This window comes from Ranitomeya variabilis, chromosome 1, assembly GCF_051348905.1.
Source record: "Ranitomeya variabilis isolate aRanVar5 chromosome 1, aRanVar5.hap1, whole genome shotgun sequence".
Lineage (NCBI taxonomy): Eukaryota > Metazoa > Chordata > Amphibia > Anura > Dendrobatidae > Ranitomeya > Ranitomeya variabilis.
In genome coordinates, this window is record NC_135232.1 from 500233124 (window position 1) to 500260262 (window position 27139).

Consider the following 27139-nt stretch of genomic DNA (forward strand, 5'->3'; position numbering starts at 1 on the left):
GATTACAATTAAACTTTCATATATTATAGATTCATTATCCACCAACTGAAATTTGTCAGGTCTTTTATTGTTTTAATACTGATGATTTTGGCCTACAACTCCTGATAACCCAAAAAACCTGTCTCAATAAATTAGCATATTTCAACCGTCCAATCAAATAAAAGTGTTTTTTAATAACAAACAAAAAAACCCATCAAATAATAATGTTCAGTTATGCACTCAATACTTGGTCGGGAATCCTTTGGCAGAAATGACTGCTTCAATGCGGCGTGGCATGGAGGCAATCAGCCTGTGACACTGCTGAGATGTTATGGAGGCCCAGGATGCTTCAATAGCGGCCTTAAGCTCATCCAGAGTGTTGGGTCTTGCGTCTCTCAACTTTCTCTTCACAATATCCCACAGATTCTCTATGGGGTTCAGGTCAGGAGAGTTGGCAGGCCAATTGAGCACAGTAATACCATGGTCAGTAAACCATTTACCAGTGGTTTTGGCACTGTGAGCAGGTGCCAGGAAGCATGAAGTGCTCCAAAATCTCCTGATAGCTAGCTGCATTGACCCTGCCCTTGATGAAACACAGTGGACCAACACCAGCAGCTGACATGGCACCCCACACCATCACTGACTGGGTACCTGACACTGGACTTCAGGCATTTTGGCATTTCCTTCTCCCCAGTCTTCCTCCAGACTCTGGCACCTTGATTTCCGAATGACATGCAAAATTTGCTTTCATCAGAAAAAAGTACTTGGGACCACTTAGCAACAGTCCAGTGCTACTTCTCTGTAGCCCAGGTCAGGCGCTTCTGCCGCTGTTTATGGTTCAAAAGTGGCTTTACCTGGGGAATGCGGCAACTGTAGCCCATTTCCTGCACACGCCTGTGCACGGTGGCTCTGGATGTTTCCACACCAGACTCAGTCCACTGCTTCCTCAGGTTCCCCAAGGTCTGGAATCGGTCCTTCTCCACAATCTTCCTCAGGGTCCGGTCACCTCTTCTCGTTGTACAGCGTTTTCTGCCACATTGTTTCCTTCCAACAGACTTACCATTGAGGTGCCTTGATACAGCACTCTGGGAACAGCCTATTTGTTGAGAAATTTCTTTCTGGGTCTTACCCTCTTGCTTGAGGATGTCAATGATGGCCTTCTTGACATCTGTCAGGTCGCTAGTCTTACCCATGATGGGGGTTTTGAGTAATGAACCAGGCAGGGAGTTTTTAAAAGCCTCAGGTATCTTTTGCATGTGTTTAGAGTTAATTAGTTGATTCAGAAGATTAGGGTAATAGGTTGTTTAGAGAACCTTTTCTTGATATGCTAATTTATTGAGACAGGTTTTTTGGGTTATCAGGAGTTGTAGGCCAAAATCATCAGTATTAAAACAATAAAAGACCTGACAAATTTCAGTTGGTGGATAATGAATCTATAATATATGAAAGTTTAATTGTAATCATTACATTATGGTAAATAATGAAATTTAACACTATATGCTAATTTTTTGAGAAGGACCTGTATACACCCTCCCACCTGCTCGTTTTCCCTTAGTCTCCTCCCGCTCTACTATGATTGACAGCTGAGGCTTCATAGAGCCAGAGATAGATGGAAACCAAGCAGGTGGGAAGGTGAATATAAAGGATTGGCCCCGCCATGGTGCACCAAGCACGTGTAATTGCTTTGAACAGTCATTCTGTGCTGACAGAGTCCCTTTAAGCAATTTAAATGACTGTTTCGACAGGCTGAATCGGGAAATAAATGTTTGTCACCAATTATCAGCCTTGGGTGCAATGATTTTTAAGTTGACTTAAAAATGACCTGTGTTGATAGAATACCATGTTACCAGCATCACATCTCCTATGTGCACAAAACGACTGAATTAACAATTGCTCTGTGTGCACAGAAGTGTTTTCAGTCATTAAATGGCCATTAAACGACTGCCAATAGGTTTGCCATGATCATATCATTTGGCCTGGCATATTCCTGTCTACTTAACAGAAAACTACCATCAGAAATTACCCATTGCTTAAATTAAGTTTTTGTGTTTAATGTCTTTTTTTTTTTTATTTTGCCATTTTTTTCTTTCTTATAAGAAAACTCCTGTAAACTCCTCCTGAACGGGCACGAAGTTAAGGTACCGTCACACTCAGCGACGCTGCAGCGATATAGACAACGAGCCGATCGCTGCAGCGTCACTGTTTAGGTCGCTGGGGAGCTGTCACACAGACAGCTCTCTCCAGCGACCAACGATCAGGGGAATGACTTCGGCATCGTTGAAACTGTCTTCAACGATGCCGAAGTCCCCCTGCAGCACCCGGGTAACCAGGGTAAATATTGGGTTACTAAGCGCAGGGCCGTGCTTAGTAACCCGATATTTACCCTGGTTACCATTGTAAACGTAAAAAAAAAACAGTACATACTCACCTTCTGATGTCTGTCACGTCCCCCGGCGTCCACAGGGTTACGCGCTGCTGCTCAGAGCTTCCTGCACTGAATGTGTCAGCGCCGGCAGTAAAGCAAAGCACAGCGGTGACGTCACCGCTGTGGTCTGCTTTACGGCCAGCGCTGACACATTCAGTGCAGGAAGTTCTCGGCAGCAGCGCGTAACCCTGTGGACGCCGGGGGACGTGACAGACATCAGAAGGTGAGTATGTACTGTTTTTTTTTTTTACTTTTACAATGGTAACCAGGGTAAATATCGGGTTACTAAGCGTGGCCCTGCACTTAGTAACCCGATATTTACCCTGGTTACAAGTGAACACATCGCTGTATCGGCGTCACACACGCCGATACAGCGATGACAGCGGGTGATCAAGCGACAAAATAAAGTTCTGGACTTCTAGCTCCGACCAGCGATATCACAGCGGGATCCAGATCGCTGCTGCGTGTCAAACACAACGAGATCGCTATCCAGGACGCTGCAACGTCACGGATCGTCGTCGTTCTCGCTGCAAAGTCGCTTAGTGTGAAGGTACCTTAAGAGTCTAAAAAAGCCCCAGTGGACAGTATGAAAATTACAACATTCCACATTTTATTTTTTTTAGTAAGAAAAAAATGGACAATTTTTTTTTAAATACATGCAATACAAAAAGTCTGATTTAAACAATAGGTCATTTCTGTTGATATCTACCTTTAACAGCAGCTGGGCTTGGCATTATCTCATTGTGAATAGTGAATAGTACAATGCCACAATACCCTAAACCACCACTGCTAAATAGATGGTTTGCAGCTAGAAGTACCGCCGTAGCCACTGTCTCTGATACCTCTGGCTCGCCAGCTGGGCTTGGCATTCAGCAGTCCCATCAGTCAGCGGTTTGTAGTGACAGCGCCTTTGCTGTACATGCAGTTACCACCCACATTAGATGCCACCTACCTGTGTCCTACGACAGGTCTCCAGTTCTTCCTCCTTTTTCATATATTTTGAGTAAGACTTTGAAAGTTCTTCCTTTTTATCAAACAACTGCTTTCCCAGTTCTCCCTTTTCTTTGGACAGATTACTGTTCTCTGCAATTACAGCCATCTTTTCTTGGCTGCACTTCTGAAAGCTATCGGTCAGTCGGTCTTTGTCCGTCTTCAGCTGACTGTTCTCAAACATGACGTTGTTCACATCTTGCTTCATCCTGCTTATGGTTTGGTCTATATTATTTTTAATTTCACCATCAATGTTCCAGCATTTTGAATAATGGATAGGTTCATTGGAGCTGATGATGCTAGAAAAGCGATTTCTCATACGGTCTAGTTCATTGTCAAACCTCTGGTTTATATTTGTACAAACAGCCTGTAACATTTTTGCTTGGGTTTGCAGGTCCTTCTTCTCATTTTGAAACTTCTCCTTCTCGGAGGTGGCTTCAAAGAGTTTGATTGCAAGTGTGGTATTTGTCTGGTCGCAGTTCTCTTTAAGCCGGTCATAGTCCCTCTGAAGGATTAATTGTCCATGCCTTAATTGAAGTGTTTCAACTGCCCAGAAAAAAAAAGACAATTAGAGAGGAGAGACTCTAGAACAAATAATATTATTTCCACAGTAATCATACTATCTGGCCATTGGTGTTCCCGAAGTTTTACCTACTAGGAATTCTAGTATAGGAACTTACCATATGTGCCCTAAATTAGTGGTCTCCCACTGTTGGGAAACCACAACTCCCAGCATGCCCAGACAGCCAGTTACTGTCCAGGCATGCTGGGAGTCATAATTCTGCAACAGATTGGCAATCAAAGGTTGAAGACTATTGCTTTAAAATGTACTCCATGAGGCATGTGCACATGACAGCGATGCTTGCCTTCTTTTTTGCTGTCACTATCTATATATATAAGAGGCATCGTGATTACTCGCTAATCCCGCCCCCTGCACAGTAGCTCTGCCCCCACCACATTACCAGACATAATCCCTCCCCCCACCCCATTACCACACACAAACCCACCCCCACATTGCCACACACAATCCCGCCCCCCCACCACATTACCACACATAATCCCGCCCCCCACCACATTACCACACACAATCCCGCCCCCCACCACATTACCACACGCAATCCCACCCCCCCACCATATTACCACACACAATCCCGCCCCCCCACCACATTACCACACACAATCCGGCCCCCACACCACATTACCACACACAATCCACACCACATCACCACACATAATCCCGCCCCCCACCACATCACCACAAATAATCTGCCCCCCCCACATTACCACACACAATCCTGCCCCCCACCACATTACCACACATAATCCCGCCCCCCCACCACATCACCACACATAATCTCGCCCCCCACCACATCACCACACATAATCCCAACCCCCACTACATCACCACACATAATCCCACCCCCCACCCCATTACCACACACAATCCCACCCCCACCACATTATCTCACATAATCCCGCCCCCCCCACCCCATTACCACACACAATCCCGCCCCCCACCCCATTACCACACCCAATCCCGCCCCACACCACATTACCACACACAATCCGCACCACATCACATTACCACACACAATCCCGCCCCCCCACCACATCACCACACACAATCCCGCCCCCACCACACACAATCCCGCCCCCACCACATCACCAGACATAATCCCACCCCCCACCACATTCCACACACAATCCCGTCCCCACCACATCACCACACATACTCCCGCCCCCACCACATCACCATACATAATCCCGCCCCCAACCACATCACCACACATAATCCCACCCCCAACACATCACTACACATTATTCCGCCCCCCCACCACATCACCACATATAATCCCGCCCCCACTACATTACTACACATAATCCTGCCCCCCCACCACATCACCACACATAATCCCGCACCCCACCACATTACTACACATAATCCTGCCCCCCCACCACATTACCACATAATCCCGCCCTCCCACCACATTACCACACATAATCCCGCCCTCCCACCACATTACCACACATAATCCCGCCCCCCCACCACATTACCACACACAATCCCACCCCCCCACTACATCACCACACATAATCCCGCCACCCACCACATCACCACACTTAATCCCACCCCCCACCACATCACCACACACAATCCCGCCCCTCCACCACATCACCACACATAATCCCGCCCCCCACCATATTACCACACGTAATCCCGCCCCTCACATTACCACACATAATCCTGCCCCTCCACCCCATTACCACACAATCCCGCCCCCCACCCCATTACCACACATAATCCTGCCCCCACCACATTACCACACGTAATCCCGCCCCCCACCACATTACTACACATAATCCCGCCCCACATTACATTACCACAGATAATCCCGCCCCCCCACATTACCACACATAATCCCCCCTTCACCACATCACCACACATAATCCCGCCCCCCACCACATTACCACACATAATCCCGCCCTCTCACCACATTACCACACACAATCCCGCCCCCCCACCCCATTACCACACACAGTCCCACCGCCACATTACCACACATAATTCCACCCCCCACCCCATTACCACACACAATCCCGCCCCCACCACATTACCACACACAATCCCGCCCCCCATCACATTACCACACACAATCCAGCCCCCCACATCAGCACACATAATCCCACCCCCCACCACATCACCACACATAATCCTGCCCCCCACCACATCACCACAGATAATCCTGCCCCTCCACCACATTACCACACATAATCCCGCCCCCCACCACTTCACCACATATAATCCCACCCCCGGACCACATCACCAAACATAATCCGGCCCCCCCACCACATTACCACACATAATCCCGCCCCCACATAATCCCGCCCCCGCACCACATCACCACACAATCCCGCTCTCCCACCACATTACCACACATAATCCCGCCCCCACCACATTACCACACATAATCCTGCCCCCCACAATACCACACATAATCCCACTCCCCCACCACATTACCACAGATAATCCCGCCCCCCACCACATTACCACACAATCCCGCCCCCCGCCCCCCCACCACACATAATCATGCCCCCACCACATCACCACACATAATCCCGCCCCCCCACCACATCACCAAACATAATTCCGCCCCCCACCCCATTACCACACATAATCCCGCCCCCCCACCACATTACCACACATAATCCCGTCCCCCCAACATATTACCACATAATCCTGCCCCCCCACCACATCACCACACATAATCCCGCCCCCCACCACATCACCACACATAATCCCGCCCCTCCACCACATCACCACACATAATCCCGCCCCCACCACATTACCACACATAATCCTGCCCCCCACAATACCACACATAATCCCACTCCCCCACCACATTACCACAGATAATCCCGCCCCCCACCACACATAATCATGCCCCCACCACATCACCACACATAATCCCGCCCCCCCACCACATCACCACACATAATTCCGCCCCCCACCCCATTACCACACATAATCCCGCCCCCACCAATTTATGTTTCGCTATGAAATTTATTTAGATGCTGGAATGAATAAAAAACGCACATCTTACTGAATCCAGTTTGTTTTTGATTTTACACTGTGAATAAAATGTATTATTAGTATTATTCAGATTTTTAATGATTATTATTGTTATTAACTTCATTTTAAGTTAATTTACCACCTGCGTAAGCGCTATTGAATGTTGTCATTATTTACTTTAGGTTAATCACCAGTAGCGTTAATTAGATAGCAATGAGCGTGCCGAGCGTTAGCTGGCTAGAAACAGCTAGTTTACTATACTACTGGTTGGGAAGATGGTGCCAGCACAATTAATTGGTTCTCAGGAGTTGTAATATGTAATCACCGGCACCAGGTTATTAAAGTGGGTATTAAATGGTTAAATCAGTGCTGTGAATGTAAAGCACTTGCCATTAAGAATACAGTTGACAGTGCTGTAGCTCTACATCGGAGGGTGGGAAGAGATTAAAGGGAATGTGTCATCAAAAATGACCTATTGCTTAAATCAGAGTTTTGGATGTTTTTCTTTTTTCATATCAAAATCTTTATTAAAATGTAGATATCTTGCCATTTTCACACTGGCCGATGGGTTTTTTTAGACTGTAACTTCACATGCACATTTGCCGCAATGAGCAGACCCCAGACTATCTTTATATTAATACATCCAATGAGTGAGTGTAAAGCTTAGGCCTGGGCTCACACATGCGAAAAATACAGCCGAGTCTCACTTGTTAGTACCCGACATTGCTGCCGTCACTCAGGAGTGGAGCGTATGGCTGCATGAATTGCTGTGCAGCCACACGCTTCGCTCCAGAGTGACGGCGGCAATGCCGGGTATTAACATGCGAGACTCGGCCATATTTCTCGCATGTGTGATCCCGGCTTACTGTGAAGGAAGGAAGCAGAGCCAGCTGTGACATCACCCATTGTGATTGGTCCATCCTGTGTACAGCTGGGCATAAAGGTAAATTCTATCATTGTAATCCTGCCTCTAATGATATGAAAACCCACGGTAAACTCCTAGGCTATGCTTACAAGTTATGTTTTTGCTGCACTTTTTTATCTGTAGTCAAAACCTGCTCTCCTGTCAGTAAAAAAGAAGCTGCTTACATAAAGCAGGTTTTGCTGCGGCTATATTGTTTCTTGTGCATGCTGATAAAGTTTAGTGCGCCACTAAAAAGACATGATGCAACTTCCTTATTTTTGTGCACCAAAACCAGCAAAACTGGCACTTAGCCTCCCTCTTCCCACTTGCCCTGTAGCGGTGGCAAGTGGGGGTAATAGTTGTGGGGTTGATGTCACCTTTATATTGTAAGGTGACATCAAGCCCACGGCTTAGTAATGGTGTCAATAAGACAGCTGTCCATTACTAATCCTATATTTGTTATAGGTTAAATAAAAACACAGCCAGAATAAAGTCTTTTATTTTTTGGAAAAAATAGTGAAGTATTCATATTTTCCCACATTCCAAAAATTCCTGTGAAGCACCTGAAAGGTTAATAAACTTCTTCAATGTGGTTTTGAGCAACTTGAGGGGTGCAGTTTTTAGAATGGTGCCACTTTTTGGGTATCTTCTATCATATAGACCCCTAACAGTGATTTCAAATGTGATGAGGTCCCTAAAAAAAATTGTGCTGTAAAAATGAGAAATCGCTGGTCAACTTTGAACCCTTATAACTTCTTAACAAAAAAAAATTGGTTACAAATTTGTGTTGATTTAAAGTAGACATGTGGGAAATGTTACTTATTAAACATTTTTTGTGACATATCTCTGTGATTTAACCCCTTAATCCCCTATGACTTCCTATCCCGTCGCGGTGACCTGGGACTTAATTCCCAGTGACGGACCGCTCCTGGCACATTAACCCCTGGCACACTGCAATCAAAAATGATCGCAGTGTTCCGGCGGTATAGGGAAGCATCGCACAGGGAGGGGGCTCCCTGCGTGCTTCCCTGAGACCTCCTCCCTGTAGGCCCCGGATCCAATATGGCCACGGGGATGCTTCCGGGTCCTGCAGGGAGGTGGCTTGCAGGCACCTGCTCAGAGCAAGTGCTTGCAAGCGTCCCTGCTGTGCCTGTCAGATCGCTGATCTGACACAGTGCACTGCAAAGTGTCAGATCAGCGATCTGACCCTATAACATGATGTTCCCACCCGGGGCAATGTTATAAAGTAAAACAAAGTAAAAAAAATATATTGTTCCCATAAATACATATCTTAATCTAAAAAATAAATAAATAAAAGTACACATATTTAGTATCGCCGCGTCCGTAACGACCCGACGTATAAAACTATCACCACTAGTTAACCCCTTCAGTGATCACCGTAAAAAAAAAAACGAGGCAAAAAACAACGCGTTATTATCATATTGCCGAACAAAAAGTGGAATAACACGCGATCAAAAATACGGATATAAATAACCATGGTACCGCTGAAAACGTCATCTTGTCCCGCAAAAAACTAGCCACCATACATCATCATGAGCAAAAAATAAAAAGTTATAGTCCTCAGAATAAAGCGATTCAAAAATTATTATTTTTTCTATAAAATAGTTTTTATTGTATAAAAGCACCAAAACATAAAAAAATGATCTAATTGAGGTATCGCCGTAATCGTACTGACCCGAAGAATGAAGCTGCTTTATCAATGTTATCAAAAGTGGAACGGAATAAACGCCCCCCGCAAAAGAAATTCATGAATAGCTGGTTTTTGGTCATTCTGCCTCACAAAGATCAGAAGAAAAAGCGATCAAAAAATGTCACATGCCCAAATATGGTACCAATAAAAACGTCAACTCGTCCTGCAAAAAACAAGACCTCACATGACTCTGTGGACCAAAATATGGAAAAATTATAGCTCTCAAAATGTGGGGACGCAAAAACTATTTTTTGCAATAAAAAGCATCTTTTAGTGTATGACAGCTGCCAATCACAAAAATCCGCTAAAAAAACCCGCCATAAATAGTAAATCAAACCCCCCTTCATGACCCCCTTAGTTAGGGAAAAATAATAAAATTAAAAAATGTATTTATTTCCATTTTCCCATTAGGGTTAAAAATGGGGCTAGGGTTAGGGCTAGGGTTAGGGTTGGGGCTAAGGTTAGGGTTAGGGTTGGGGCTAGGGTTAGGGATGGGGCTAGGGTTAGGGTTGGGACTAGGGTTAGGGTTAGGGTTGGGGCTAGGGTTAGGGCTAGGGTTAGGGTTGGGGTTAGGGCTACAGTTAGGGTTGGGGCTAAAGTTAGGGTTAGGGTTGGGGCTAAAGTCAGGGTTAGGGTTTTGATTACAGTTATGGTTGGGATTAGGGTTAGGGGTGTGTCAGGGTTAGTGGTGTGGTTAGGGTTATGGTTGGGATTAGGGTTAGGGGTGTGTTGGAGTTAGGGGTGTAGTTAGGGTTGGGATTAGGGTTAGAGGTGTGTTGGGGTTAGGGGTGTGGTTGAGGTTAGGGTTAGGGGCATTTTCGGGTTAGGGGTGTGGTTAGGGTTATGGATAGAGTTGGGATTAGGGTATGGGGTGTGTTTGGGTTAGGGTTTTAGTTAGAATTGGGGTCTTCCACTGTTTAGGCACATCAAGGGCTCTCTAAATGCGACATGGCGTCCGATCTCAATTCCAGCCAATTCTGCGTTGAAAAAGTAAACCAGCGCTCCTTCCCTTCTGAGCTCTCCCATGCGCCCAAACAGGGGTTTACCCAAGCATAAGGGGTATCAGCGTACTCAGGACAAATTGGACAATGACTTTTGGGGTCCAATTTCTCTTGTTACCCTTGGGAAAATAAAAATTTGGGAGGCTAAAAACCATTTTTGTGGGAAAAAATATTTTTTATTTTCACTGTCTGCGCTATAAACTGTAGTGAAACACTTGGGGGTTCAAAGTTCTCACAACACATCTTGATAAGTTCCTTGTGGGGGTCTAGTTTCCAATATGGGGTCACTTTGGGGGGGTTCTACTGTTTAGGTACATTAGGGGCTCTGCAAACACAATGTGACGCCTGCAGACCACTCCATCTAAGTCTGCATTCCAAATGGCGCTCCTTTCCTTCCGAGCTCTGCCATGCGCCCAAACGGTGGTCCCCCCCACATATTGGGCATCAGTGTACTCAGGACAAATTGGACAACAACTTTTGGGGTCCAATTTCTCCTCTTACCCTTGGGAAAATACAAAACTGGGGGCTAAAAATAATTTTTGTGAAAAAAAATAAATAATTTTTATTTTCACAGCTCAGCGTTATAAACTGTAGTGAAACACTTGGGGGTACTCAGGACAAATTGCACAACAACTTTTGGGGTCCAATTTCTTCTGTTATCCTTGGGAAGATAAAAAATTGGAAGCAAAAAGATAATTTTTGTGAAAAAATATGATTTTTTATTTTTGCGGCTCTACATGAAAACTTCTGTGAAGCACTTGGTGGGTCAAAGTGCGCACCACACATCTAGATAAGTTCATTAGGGGGTCTACTTTCCAAAATGGTGTCACTTGTGGGGGATTTCAATGTTTAGGCACATCTGGGGCTCTTTAAACGCAACATGGCATCCCATCTCAATTCCAGTCAATTTTGCATTGAAAAGTCAAACAGTGCTCCTTCCCTTCCGAGCTCTGCCATGCGCCCAAACAGTGGTTTATCCCCACATATGGGGTATCGGTGTACGCAGGACAAATTGTACAACAACTGTTAAGGTCCATTTTCTCCTGTTACCCTTGGTAAAATAAAACAAATTGGAGCTGAAGTAAATTTTTTTGTGAAAAAAAGTTAAATGTTCATTTTTTTTTAAACATTCCAAAAATTCCTGTGAAACACCTGAAGGGTTAATAAACTTCTTGAATGTGGTTTTGAGCACCTTGAGGGGTGTAGTTTTTAGAGTGGTGTCACACTTGGCTATTTTCTATTATATAGACCCCCTCAAAATGACTTCAAATGTGATGTGGTCCCTAAAAAAAAATGATGTTGTAAAAATTAGAAATTGCTGGTCAACTTTTAACCGTTATAACTCCCTAACAAACAAAATTTTGGTTCCAAAATTGTGCTGATGTAAAGTAGACATGTGGGAAATGTTACTTACTAAGTATGTTGTGTGACATATCTCTGTGATTTAATTGCATAACAATTCAAAGTTGGAAAATTGCGAAATTTTCAAAATTTTCTCCAAATTTCCTTTTTTTCCCCACAAATAAATGCAGGTAATATCAAAGAAATTTTACCACTATCATGAAGTACAATATGTCACAAGAAAACAATGTCAGAATCATTAGGATCTGTTGAAGCGTTCCAGAGTTATAACTTCATAAAGGGACAGTGGTCAGAATTGTAAAAATTGGCCTGGTCATTAACGTGCAAACCACCCTTGGGGGTTAAGGGCATGAAAATTCAATTTTGGAAAATTGCAAAATTTTCAATAATTTTGCCAAATTTCTGTTTTAAACGCAAATAAACACAAGTCATGTAAAAATTTTTTTAACAATATCATGAAGTACAATATATCACCAAAAAACACTGTCAGAATCACTGGGATCAATTGAAGCGTTCCACAGTTATTACCTCATAAAGGGACAGTGATCAGAATTGTAAAATTTGGCCTTGTCATTAACGTGCAAACCACCTTCTGGGGTAAAGGGGTTAAACCCCATGTGTGAAGACGAAGAAAACTGAAATGTGCCTCGTCAAGAACAAGGTTAAATGGCCCAGTCATTAAACTATAACTTTTTTCCCATTTCCCCTCAGACCTGTGATTGTTTGATCACTTGTACTATAAGTATTGCTGTATATAGTAAAAATCATGGCCTCCTATGAAGACAAGCTTCAGTCTTGACTTCACAGGAGAACCAACAGGGCAACAAAGGGGTCTTTCAGCAGGTACTAAAGGATCACAAGGGTGAGGCATGATTGCAGTGCTTACTTGCCTATTTTGTTGGTTTTAAAAAAAATAGCTAATCTATATTTGATTCCGAAATGCATTATTTAGTCACAGTATGATGGTATTAATGATTCATTGTATAAAGGCATATCAGCAAACAGGGATGCATTAAATACAGAAGTCTAAAGGTATTTATATCAGCTAATAATTGGAGAAATGCCTATGACAGATCAAAAGCATAGGAAGCATGTTCTGGCACTGTATGACTGTATGATTAAGTGACATTATTGGTGCCTTTATTAGTCATAGTATCGCGGTATTATTATTCACTGTCATGAAACAAAAGAACTTTAAATAGAGGAATCTTTAATAGGTTGCACTAGTCATTGCATAGTTGTATTATAGTGATGAGCGAGGTGTTATCTGAGTATGCTGGGGTGCTAACGGAGTGACTTCAGTGTGCTTGAAACATATGTTCTAGTACGTTCCCTCATCACTATTGTATTATTTAATCACAGTATGGCAGTATTCTTCAGTCACTTCATGGTGGTATTATCAAGTCCTTGTATGTTGGTATTATTTGGTCAAATCTATAAGAGTATCATTTGCATGCCTGATTGACGTTCCATAAATACAAAGCAGTTGGGTGGATAATGGAGTGGGCAGACCCATACTAGCACCTGCTAGAGAAGTCTGCAATGAAATCCTCACAATTAAATATTTTATTAGTGGACAATAGATACATTTTTACAACTGCTGTGAAATATTTTTCAGTGTCAAAGACACCCCCTTTTAAAGTGGTTGTCCAACCTTATGGTTCAAGTCTGCAGTCACTGCGCGCTGTGAGGATTCTCAGGTGCCGGGTGAGGCGAGTTCCTCACCACAAGTATGTGATTTGCATATGTAAGAAGATTGACATATTGCCCACATTCCCCCTTGAAGAAATGAGTGATATTGTAATGTTGTGTAATGTGAATAGTGATATGTGTTATGTGTAATGATCTATATTGTTAGTGACAAAGCTGTGTTCTGCCCAGCAACAGATAGTTAACAGGGACAGTTAGAGTCAATGGTTGGGACTTGCCCAGAGTGTAAAGGGCTAAGCTGAAGCGACAAGAGACGGTTTCCTAATGAGACTTCAGATGGTGCCTGGAGTGCGTAGAGAAAGGACCTAAGGTTCAATGTCCACAGTGCTGCATTATTGTGTGTCTAAAGTGAGCGGAAACCAGAGGAAAGGGATAGAAAGATCCGGAGCAGAAGTGACTGTGAGTCAGAGTGATTTTCCAGACACGGGTACTGGCAGGTACCTAGCAGTAAGGCCCAGAGTTTATAACTCCTAAAGGTAATGGGCCTATACAGGACTGAGTACGCAAGACTATTAGAGTGCCCTGGGTGGGAGTTTCAGAGCATCAGCACTAGACAAGAAGACGTGGAATCACAGGTCAACTAAAGGACTCTTGCTAAACAAGACTGTAGTGTCAAGCCACGTGTTAGGTGAAGTAGTGAGAAACAGTGACTACAGAGGAGTAGAGAGAGAAGTTCACTAAAAAGTTTTTTTTAGCCAAAATGTTTTACTTTTTATCTGTTTACAGATCAGTAAATGTACAGATTATTTACACATTAACCCTGTGCTGGCAGCAGGCAAAAAAAGGTTTATTTTTGAATGATGTTCTACCTCATTAAACTGTCCAACACCTGGACAAATCTACACACAGCCAGGACCCCCATATTCATGTAAAGTGTCAGGACGCAATAGACGAGTAACTCGCTCATGGCTACCGCCCCACATTGCACACACATGTGATCACGTCCCAACTAGAAGTGCGCAGCCTCGTTCAACGCAAGTGTATGAAGCGAGGCCAGACACATCTAGTTGGAATGTGCCCGGAAGCATACAAATTGCATACTTTCCGTCAGATGACCGCCCACTCCTGGGGAGAGGATTCTCAAGCTTGCAGTCACTTATAGTGACTGCAGACTTGTACCCCAAGGCCAGACAACCAGTCAGATTTTACTCTAAATTTTCATTCTCTGCTGTAGATCTCTTGTTGTAGCAATTATTTCTGCATCACAATTTTGAGCCTTGTCGATGCTTGCTTTCACTGATTTCTTCTTGTTCTTAATTATAATCCAGACTACTGATTTTGTACCACGTGTGACCACTCCCTGATGACCTAGCTAGTATGATTATGCATCTCGTGTCTCATTGATTTTGGCAGCCACTTAGTAGACAAGCTGAGGGCTCTAATCAACAGTTCAATCAACATATTTTAGACATGAAGCATTAACGAAGCGACCTGAAGCATTAACGAAGCAAACCAGGAAGATGGTCATTATTTGGACAATAGAAGGCCTTTTAGACAAATTACCGTAAGTAATATATCTGAATTGAGGGAAATTTATTTAGACCAAATAATTTTGATTTTATTGAAGTCCAAACTTTATTCTTTTATTTCTAACATGGTACAAAATATTGTTGCTATAGACAGAAGATACAGTATTTACTAAATAAATTCTGTGTACCAAGCAGACATTCGGTGACTCTAAAGTCTGTATTTCAAAGTCTGGTGTTTAAGAAGTTTCCTGCCCTAAAATAGTATCTTTTGCTTTCTTTCTGTCATAGTGATGATTGTGAAAATTTAAATGTATTACAGATATTTGCATTTTTTCGCAACCTGCATAACATAATGCTGATGTCAGTACAAATTCTCAATATATTTAAACTTTGGATTACATTTTCTTTAACCATCCCTGGCACTAAGCTGTTCCATTCATTAAACATGTGTTTGTCCAACCTAATAAATTACCGTAAATCTAATTTAGTATAGATTAAATTTACTGATGCGATTTCTCTTTGGTTGGGGAGACTCTGGCAATCATTACACCATCATGACAGCATTCATCGACCACTGCTTAATCCTATATTAAATATATGGAGAGATACTGGCAACTATTATATTACTATGACAGCAAGTTTACATTGTGTTAAGTGTCTAATAGTGATGAGTGAGTGTGCTCGTTACTCGAGTTTCTCCGAGCATGTTCTGGTGGTCTCCAAGTATTTCAGCGTGCTCGGAAATTTAATTTATGTCGAAGTAGCTGCATGATTTGCGGCTGCTAGATAGCCTGAATACATGTGCGGATTGCCTGTTTGCAAATCATGCAGCTGCGGAGACACAACCATAATCTACGAGCATGCCCAAGATACTCGTAGACAACCTGAGCATCCTCAGAAATCTTGAGTAACGAGCACACTCACTCATCACTAGTGTCTACTTATTATTGCTAAATTACCGGTATATGAATTGATAGTTATCTATATTCTGCTTTTTTGCTGTAATTATTTTGTTCTGCTTCAGACTGAGTGATTATCTGATTCAGCGTCATTCCATACCCTCCATATGTGCTAATACCCTCTACTATCTAATGGATGATATTCTATTGTTACACTCGCCATGTAGCCATACTCCACTTATTTTGTGTCTCTATATATATCCTTATATCATTAAGAATTCTCCAACCTTTTTTTCACCTTCTTGTTTAATTTTGTGTATTTTTTGTATAATCATGTTTAATAAAGTATTATAATTGATTTATTATTCCTGCTATATCCCCTTATTTATTTTTTTCTTGGTTCTATATGTCTTTGAGAGATGCTTTATATTATATTGAGAAGAACTTTCTTCGGTGTTCTAAATTTACAGATGTTTAGCTGACAAAAATAAAACTCATAGAAAAGACACACTATAACCTTTAAAGGATTGTTCTCATGCTTGCTTTTCAGGAGCCCACTTCTTCCAAGCCTCTCGGATTCTTGATAGCTGGGGTGCGCTGCGCTCCTTAATTTTTACACTACCGGCCCCAACTGTACGTTCTCTGATGCTGCAAGCAGATGTCATTGCAGCAATGAAGGAGCATAGTATCAAGTCCCGCACTAGTGGGCTCCAGCTATCCTGGCTAGTCTGTGCAGCGCTTACTAGCTCTATTGGAAAGAGACAGCAGCAGTGGCCTGTGACTTAGGCAACTATTGCAGCCAATTACATTTCTTTCTCAAACACTGTGATGTTTGAGAGAAAACATTGTTTAAAGAGTCAGCCGGGGAATACAGGGACGAGGCTAGTCCCGTGTTGTCCCTAGCCGGGTTCTCTTGACACCACTCCAGTTGGCTGACAAGGTTGGGAAGCATGACTCAAATTACAGGTTCCCTGATAAGAATAACCCTTTATTTATATACCATATATAAAATTTCTACTTATTCAAAGATAACTATTTAATCTGAAATAATTACTTACTTATGTAGGTTGTGTTACACCGTTCTAGTGCGCTTTGGTAACCTTTACAGACTTCTGGAAATAGAGCCTAAAAAGAAAATTATCTTGTAAAAGTTAATATTTATGGATAAGCATTATTAGTTTTATAAATAAAGAAAAAAATGGCTAGCAGCATTTAGTGACATTTTTACAAATAGGATTTTCAGTTCTATTCTATTATCAGAATGATCTACCTTACAAACATGAGCATAAAATTAAAGGGTTTGGCCACTCTAGAATGACAAGTCTGCATATCCATATGCACCGATAGTAATTACAAGACTACTTGTTAGTCAATAAAACTATCATAATGTGACTCCAGTGACTCTTACACTACCGTAAATGCTAACTGATGTGGCACTTTTAGCATGTTGCAATGATGACAGTAACATATGTAGATTAACTGACAAGCCATGTAATTTAATAGATGCACATAATACAACTTGTTATAATTGTTTCTGGTCAATTGTTTTTCAATGAATGATTGTCGAGAAATTGACTTTGAGCACATACCAAACAAGTAAGTCATCAATGAGCGACTAGTGGTCACAGTATTGACTTGTAATGTAAAAATGGACATGGACAAATACTCTACATTAAGGTTATAGAAGCCTAACAGTGATAGCATGCCACAAATGTGAGGTCACCACCAGTCCATTGGGAGGTAGGCCTTGTTCGGTAGAAATATTCAATATGGGCATAACACTTATGATGACCTAATGTTATGAAATTCAAAGGGGTGATAATTGGGCATTGGTGTAGTGAGGATAACAGTAAAAAATGTCATAACAGAATAGGTAATCATCCAATATTGTTAAGTAATGGTATATTTACAATTCAGCCAAATTTGAGAAATAAATCATATTTTTTGTCGTACCTTTTAGGCTGTTCCTGGTCTGATACAGTATGTTGTGTTACTTTCATTTCAGTTTTTTAAAGCCTTATTGCGATAAAGCACTGTTGGATCCATATATGATAGTGATAGTCTATTCTTAAAGTGAATGTCCAATCTTGTGATGAAAGTCTGCCGTCACTCTATGTGACTGTAGGCTCCTGCATCCTTACAGCATGTGCCGGACGAGCTGTCATTATTCATAAATGTTGCCAGCAAGAGCAGGCATTCACGTGACTGCACATATGCGAGCTGCATGCTTCCAGTCACATTCCTACTAGACCACAGCCATGCTTGGTTCAGTCGCGTTGAGCAAGAACAAACATGACTAATTGGCATGCCACCACATGTATGCAAATTGCACACTTGTGGTCACATGAACATCCTCTCTCACCGGCAACACCAGAGAATCCTGACAGTTTGCAATGCACACGCCCCAGGGATTCAGAATCCTGCAGTCACATTGAGTGACTGTGGATTTTCATCAGAAGCCTGGACAACCCCTTTAAGGCTGTAACCATTAGGGAATAGGTGTTACTCTTTCCTATAAAAGTCCTGGGATGTCAAACCAAAATGTCTAAAATGTATAATTTTTAGCAATATTTGCCTTGAGATATACTATTGCCTTCTCATAAATAGGCATATTTTAAAGGGAACCTGTCACCCCCAAAATGGAAGTTGAGCTAAGCCCACCACCATCAGGGGCTTATCTACAGCATTCTGGAATGCTGTAGATAAGCCCCTGATGTATCCTGAAAGATGAGAAAAAGAGGTTAGATTATACTCACCCAGGGGCGGTCCGATCCGATCCGATGATCGGGGCCTCCCATCTTCTTACGATGACGTCCTCTTCTTGTCTTCAAGCGGCTCCGGCGTACTTTGTCTGCCCTGTTGAGGGCAGAGGAAATTACTGCAATGCACAGGTGCCGGGAAAGGTCAGAGAGGCCTGGCGCCTGCGCACTACAGTACTTTGATCTGCCCCTGATTGATCAGAGAAAGTACGCCTGTGCCGGAGCCGCAGCATGAAGACAAGAAAAGGACGTCATCGTAAAAATATGGGAGGCGCTGGACCGAACCGCGACACCTATCGGACCGGACCTCAGCGGGACCGCCCCTGGGTGAGTATAATCTAACCTCTTTTTCTCATCTTTCAGGATACATCTGGGGCTTATCTACAGCATTACAGAATTCTGTAGATAAGCCCCTGATGCCGGTGGGCTTAGCTTAACTTCCATTTTGGGGGTGACAGGTTCCCTTTAACGAATTATAGGGGTTTTCCATGACATTGATGTCAACCTATCCTTATGAACGGTCACCAGTTTCAGACTGGAAGGGGTATGACACCTTGCACCCCCACCAATCAGCTGTCATAAGTGCTGGCAATGACCGGATATACAGTTAGGTCCATATATATTTGGACAGAGACAACATTTTTCTAATTTTGGTTATAGACTTTACCACAATGAATTTTGAACAAAACAATTCAGATGCAGTTGAAGTTCACACTTTCAGCTTTCATGTGATGGTATCCACATTAAAATTGGATGAAGGGTTTAGGAGTTTCAGCTCCTTAACATGTGCCACCCTGTTTTTAAAGGGACCAAAAGTAATTGGACAATTGACTCCAAGGCTATTTCATGGACAGGTGTGGACAATCCCTTTGTTATGTCATTCTCAATTAAGCAGATAAAAGGCCAGGAGTTGATTTGAAGTGTGGTGCTTGCATTTGGAAGGTTTTGCTGTGAAGTAAACATGCGGTCAAAGGAGCTCTCCATGCAGGTGAAACAAGCCATCCTTAAGCTGCGAAAACAGAAAAAAAAACATCCGAGAAATTGCTACAATATTAGGAGTGGCAAAATCTACAGTTTGGTACATCCTGAGAAAGAAAGAAAGCACTGGTGAACTCATCAATGCAAAAAGACCTGGGAGCACAAGGAAGACAACATTAGTGGATGATCACAGAATAATCTCCATGGTGAAGAGAAACCCCTTCACAACAGCCAACCAAGTGAACAACACTCTCCAGGAGGTAGGCGTATCAATATCCAAATCTACCATAAAGAGAAGACTACATCAAAATAAATGCAGAGGGTTCACTCCATGGTGCAAGCCACTCATAAGCATCAAGAATAAAAAGGCTAGACTGGAATTTGCTAAAAAAACATCTAAAAAAGCCAGCACAGTTCTGGAAGAACATTCTTTGGACAGATGTAACCAAGATCAACCTCTGCCAGAATGATGGAAAGAGAAAAGTATGGCGAAGGCATGGTACAGCTCATGATCCAAAGCATACCACATCATCTGTAAAACATGGCGGAAGCAGTGTGATGGCTTGGGCATGCATGGCTGCCAGTAGCACTGGGTCACTAGTGTTTATTGATGATGTGACACAGGACAGAAGCAGCTAAATTAATTCTGAGGTATTCAGAGACATACTGTGTGCTCAGATCCAGCCAAATGCAGCCAAACTGATTGGTCATCGTTTCATACTACAGATGGACAATGACCCAAAACAAAAAGCCAAAGCAACCCAGGAGTTTATTAAAGCAATGAAGTGGAATATTCTCGAATGGCCAAGTCAGTCACCTGATCTCAACCCAATTGAGCATGCATTTCACTTGTTAAAGTCTAAACTTCAGACAGAAAGGCCCACAAACAAACAGCAACTGAAAACCACCGCAGTGACGGCCTGGCAGAGAATCAAAAAGGAGGAAACACAGCGTCTGGTGATGTTGATGAGTTCAAGACTTCAGGCAGTCATTGCCAACAAAGGGTTTTCAACCAAGTACTGAAAATGAACATTATATTTAAAATTATTTAATCTGTCCAATTACTTTTGGTCCCTTTAAAAACAGGGTGGCACATGTTGAGGAGCTGAAACTCCTAAACCCTTCATCCAATTTTAATGTGGATTCCCTCAAATGAAAGCTGAAAGTCTGAACTTCAACTGCATCTGAATTGTTTTGTTTAAAATTCATCGTGGTAATGTCTATAACCAAAATTAGAAAAATGTTGTCTCTGTCCAAATATATATGGACCTAACTGTAAATAGTGAACACCAGTGCTGGGTACTGCAGATTAGATCCTATTTGATAGCTGATCAATGAGATTCTGATATTCGTGACCAATTATAAGATTTAGTCACCAATATCATTGTAGTGGAAAAAGCAAAGACTTTACACTGATGAAAAAGCCTATGAGTTTCAAAGATCTAATAAATAAGTTATCCTCAAAGTATCCAATTTCTGTACTAAAATGCTGAATAACAATTCCTTACTAAAACCTGATCGGAATTGTTTGGTATTATGTTACAAACATGTGACAAAAAAAAAGGAAAAAACAAAATAGGTGGAAATCGAAATTTTCAAGATGGTTCTGCAGATATAGCTAGAGAAAAGAAAACCAGAAATAAACAAAAGTAGATGGCAATGAACCTGAAGCACAAGGATCCTAGCAAAGATCACTTTTTATAATCATCAATGACAAAGTTAATAACTATTGTCACAGAGTCACTGGTGAATTGATGGAAGGGAGATACATGTCACTGCTCATGATGGTGTCAGTGATGTAAACCAGAGTAGTTTCCTCCAGCACAATACGTGTTGAGAGGATTAAATAAGAGTCCTGTTATGTGCTGGTTTTAGTGGACCTCCATAGAGCTGGTGGGAGGGGGTAAACTATGTCAGTGAGAGCACAAAGGGTTCACAGCTGGGCATATTATGGGGATAAACTGCCTCAGTCCCAAATGTTTGACCTACTGCATCTAATGCAAAAATGGCTGCAGCCAGAATCCTCCACTCTAGCCCAGATGGTCGAGCCGGTTGTCATGGACAGATTCGTGCGCTGCCTTCCTAGTATGGTCCAGACCGGGGTTGCCCAGGGAGATCCCCGAAATGCAGATGAACTGGTGGGCCTAGAAGAACGGTTCCAGGTGGTCAAAAGGTCTCTAAGGAAACCGGGGGGGGGGGGGGGGGATACTGGGGTATCCATCGGGAACCTGAGCCCCAAAACAGGGGTATTAGAGCCACCATTGGGGAGAGTCATAGATCCCAAGGGGTCGCTGAGGGGTTGTCAAAGGCCACGGGGAGAGACTTGCTTTGCTGGAGATGTTGCGGTCCAGGACATATAGCCGCCCGCTGTCCCTTGTCTCTCGAAGAGATGGACTGCTCCTACTATGCATATCCTTCTTGCAGTATGGACTATTAGCCCGGAGAGAGGCCGCAGTCATGTTCTGGGACCATGAACAGAGTGCTGGTGTCAGGACTGTTAGACTCAGGGAGCTTGCTGACCCTGATAAGGGCCACACTCAAACACCAATTGGTTCCAGGGAAAAACATGGGCATCCACTGTATTCACGAGCATTCTGATACCGCAAGTATCGGGTATATTCGCGGTATCGGAATTCTGATACCGAGTTCCGATACTTTCAGTATATCGGATACCGGAATCGGAAGTTCCCATAATTCAAAGAGCCAGAATTCAGCCAATGAGGAATCATTAGAAGTGTGGGCACATCCTGTTCTGCATGTTAGGCATGTAACTACTGGCATGGCTGTGATTGGCTGCTGAAATGATGTCATGATGCACTATAAAAGCCGCTGCCGCCATTTTGGGTTCACTCTGCTGTGAATTCAGTTAGGGACAGGACGCTGTGTTCTGACTGAGGGCCAGTTTAGAGATAGCGATTTGCTTCATTGTGCTTTACCCAGGCTAATTTAGCAACCGCTGTGTGAGAACCTTGTTGTTGCCTTGTAGCGCTGTTCACGGCTGTCTGCAAGGTGTCTGTGTGTGTGAGTGCAGCTCACTCTGTAGTCTGGTCTGCAGCCACCGCTGGTTGTAGTCAGCTCAGCGTGCGTCACTGCCTCATACTGTTCCATTGTCCTTTTATCAATTAGTGCAGCCTGCTGCACATTTTTTCAAATTTATCCTATTAGTGGCTTTCCATCCATATCATGCTAGATTGTGGAAAAACACTATATAGGATTACATAGAGGAGCTTTTTTTGGCCTTGCAGCGCCGCTCACGGCTGTCTGCACGGTCTCTGTATGCCTTTAATGTCTCCTCCACCTCCCCCAATACATCTTACATTATTCTTAGTTGTTTTCCTTCATGTAGAATGAACCTACAAGGAAAGAAAGGGTTTATTTTAATTCCAATATTTTGGTCCCATTGACTTGCATTGGTATCGGGTATCGGTATCGGTGATATCCGATATTTTTCGAATATCGGCCGATCCAATCCGATACCGATACTTTTGGATATCGGAAGGTATCGCTCAACACTATTCATGGGGGCTCCAAGGACTATTCCGTTGCCAGAATGATGGCAGGGCTTTAGCTTTAAGATGTGACTTTAGCCAAGTAGACAAAGTGGAGGCAATCCAAAAGTGGCCACAGCCATTGTCCAAGAAGCAGGTTCAGGCATTTCTGAGAATTGTGGGATATTACCAGCGATTTATCTCAAATTTCACCATGATAGCCATCCCCTGACGGATCTTCTCAAGGGCACAAAGTCGACGATGATCCAATGGTTCGCTGAAGCTGAGTTGGCATTCCAGGAGTTGAAGCGCGTCCTGTGCAGACAGCCAGTCTTGGTTGCACCAGATTTCACTAAGGAGGTTTTGCGCCAGACGAATGCCTCTGAAGTCGGTTTAGGAGCTGTGCTGTCCCAGGAAATAAATGGGGACGAACACCCAGTCCTGTACCTGAGAGGGAAACTCTCCTCCTGTGAAAAGAATTATTCCCCCATGGAGAAAGAGTGCTTGGCCATCAAATGGGCAATTGACACCCTGAGGTACTACCTTCTAGGTCATAAGTTCAGGCTAGTATCAGATCATGCGCCCTTGAGATGGATGAGGGAAAGGAAGGGGAAAAATGCTCGGGTGAATAGATGGTTTTTAGCATGACAGAATTTCAATTTTCAAGTCGAGCACAAGCCAGAGAAACTGCATAGGAACGCAGATGCCCTGTCCAGGCTCCCCTGCTGACTGGTGAAGTGATGGAAGGGAGATACGTGTCACTGCGCATAATGGCGTCAGTGATGTAAAACCAGAGTAGTTTCCTTCAGCACACTACATGTTGAGAGGATTAAATGAGAGTTATGTTATGGGCTGGTTTTAGTGGACCTCCATAGAGCGGGTTGGAGGGGGTCCACCGTATCTCCACCTGCAGAGTCCTGACAGGACCTGTGTGATGTCAGTATCATGTGATCAGTCACATGATGAAGGAGTCATAAGGTCTGGGCTTAAATGGCTGAAGGTCAGAGCTTTCAGTGTTCAGTGTGTGTGCCTGAAGAAGGAGTACTGCAGGAGAGTGCTGCATGGACTAGTGAACCTGAACAATGCGTGTTCTGCCAGCTGTGAGTGGGAGGAACCCCGCTCACAGAAGGACTGTGTTAGTTCCGCCACCATTTTGTTTTGTTTTCCTGTTTTGCCCAGAGAACTGTATTTTCTTTACTACACCTTGGTTTATGCTGCGTACAATAAACCAAGGGAAGTTCTTAAAGCCTCAGTGTACCCATCTCTACCTCCGTGTGCAGCCGAGTGAGCCAATCTACCACACCATATATGATCATTTTTTAAATTCTTGTTTAAATAGACATGATTTAGCAATTGTAATGCTGTGAATATACACTACTTGTTATGTCACTTAACATTTGGTGAGGCTCATTCACCAGTGGCAGCTAAACAGAAAGCGTAAGAAAATACAGCAATAATCAACCAAAGCTACAAGGTGTGTAGTATATATATATATACTCTGGCACAAAGTGATAGTGATCATATTCTCAATTCCTTTACTGCTTTCCTGTTTTTAACCAATCTTTGTTTTTTAAAGGGAACCTTTCAAGTCTGAAAATTATTATTATTATTATTATTTATTATTATAGCGCCATTTATTCCATGGCGCTTTACATGTGAGGAGGGGTATACATAATAAAAACAGGTACAATAATCTTAAACAATGCAAGTCACAACTGGTACAGGAGGAGAGAGGGCCCTGCTCGCGAGGGCTCACAATCTACAAAATACTATTAATCTGCAGATATGGTGTTAAACTGTAAGTTCATAGTGTTCTAAATCTGCCCAGCCTTTGCACAGAAAGCCTGGAGGAAATTAACTTTATTCATCTTGGCAGCCTCTAGCTTTCAGTCATTTCAGGGCCGGCACGGCTTGAGCCACCAGTCAGTACATAGTGAGTGACGCCTGTAACCACAGCCTGACACTGTCTGACAGCCAGCCCTGCACTGATGCTCTGCTGAACCAGTTGTGGTTCAGTGCCAGGGGCGAGGTTACATCCGCTGCCCACTATGTACAGAGAGGTTACTTGAGCTGCTTCGGCCACACATCTACGACTGAATCTCTTAGGCTACTTTCACACTTGTGTTTTCTGCTGTCCGTTGTTGTGCAGCAAAATGACGTATCGACGGACATCACGAAAATAGGGAAAAACGTGTGTGATGCATCCAGTGTAATGACAGATGCATCGTCCACAAATTCCGGGAATTAAATGTCCGGGGACGAGAGAGAGAGAGAGTGAGACTTTCTTCTGGATTTGAAAATCCTTCCGGGCATGCTCAGAGGGGAAAAACGGGATCCGTCGCTGGATTCCAGTGTGTGACAGTCAGCGACGGATCCTGCATCCATAGGCTTCCATTATAGCCGACGACGGGCAGCGCAGGATGCGTCGCTGACCGATTTTCCGACGTGCAAAAAAAACGTTCCTATGAACGTTTTCTCTGCACAACGGACCGCTATTTTCCGACAGATCCAGTGCACGACGGATGAAACGGATGGCCATCCGTCACAATCCGTCGCTAATACAAGTTTATAGGAAAATGCATTTTTTTGCAGGATCTTGCATTCTCAAAAATCGACGGATTGTGACAGAAGCTGAAAAACGCAAGTGTGAAAGTAGTCTTAGGCTACTTTCACACTAGCGTCGTGCACTGCACGTCGCTATGCGACGTTGCGGCGCACCGACGCTAGCTGTAGAAGCGCCACACAACAGGGGCAGCGGATTATGTTTTTCAACGCATCCGCTGCCCCATTGTGAGGTGCGGGGAGGAGGGGGCGGAGTTCCGGCCACGCATGCGCGGTCGGAAAAGACAGGAACGACGCACCAAAAAACGTTACAAGCAACGTTTTTTGGTGCCGACGGTCCGACGCAACACGGCGCAACCGTCGCACGACGGTTGCGACTGGTGGCAATGCGTCACACTGCGACGTTAATAAAAGTCTATGGAGAAAAACGCATCCTGCAAGCACTTTTACAGGATGTGTTTTTTCTCCAAAACGACGCATAGCGACGTGCAGTGCACAACGCTAGTGTGAAAGTAGCCTTAGGCTGCCACGAGGAATACAGTTCAATTCCTAGTGGTAGTGGATCTTTCAATGCAGCGACTGGCAGCTTTAGAGCATTATTAGCCTGCAGATTAACACAATATCTGCATGATAATAGCACTTTGAGATGTGACAGATTTCCTTTAAGTTCTCACTGTATCTTTTACTTAGCAAACTAACCTAAGTTTACAAGTTTTAAAAGTTTTGATGTGTTTTGTATATGGACCCATTTAACTTAAGCTAATTCAATGAAACCAGAATGGAATAACATACCAAGAAAATAAAAAAAAGTTCCCTTGAACTTCTATGTCTTTAGGCTCAGTTTACACTACTATCCTTCTATAATACATTGAGCTTTAGGTTATCTTAGGTTCTGTAGGATTGTAGTTTGTGCTATTTTTGTTGATAAAGCAGTTAATGGATCCCATAGTAAATCAATGGGATCTGTCAGGATTTGTTGGGATATGTCTCAGCTGTCATGGTAATGCTAAGAACAGAAGTCTTAGGATATAATCAAATGGCAGATTTATTGCAGACATTTCTGAGACTGTTAATACACCTTAATAGGGTTTGAGATATCCATGTTCTTCCCACAAACACAAACCTATTCATACGATTGAAACAATTTACAGCGGAGGAAACTTCTCCAACAACAATCTGCCATGTGTGGTTACTGGCAATTTTTTCTTTCTAGACTATTGTTACATAAATAAGGAAACATATTTTCGCATACATCTAAAATGTCGTCACCAAGCCTGCATTTTTAGAAAATGTTGTCAACAATGCCCATAAATTATTACTGGACATTGTGG

At 43.2% G+C, this 27139-nt stretch overlaps 1 protein-coding gene across 1 annotated transcript in view; it reads right to left on the reverse strand.

The window, feature by feature from the left end:
- Positions 1-27139, reverse strand: part of PLVAP (plasmalemma vesicle associated protein) — a 41866-nt gene that overhangs the window by 13575 nt on the left and 1152 nt on the right. Inside the window, exons 2-3 of the mRNA XM_077252296.1 lie at positions 17080-17146; positions 3357-3940 (exon numbers count right to left, since the gene is read on the reverse strand). Coding sequence (XP_077108411.1) covers positions 3357-3940; positions 17080-17146 — 651 coding nt within the window. The remainder of the gene's footprint in view (positions 1-3356; positions 3941-17079; positions 17147-27139) is intronic.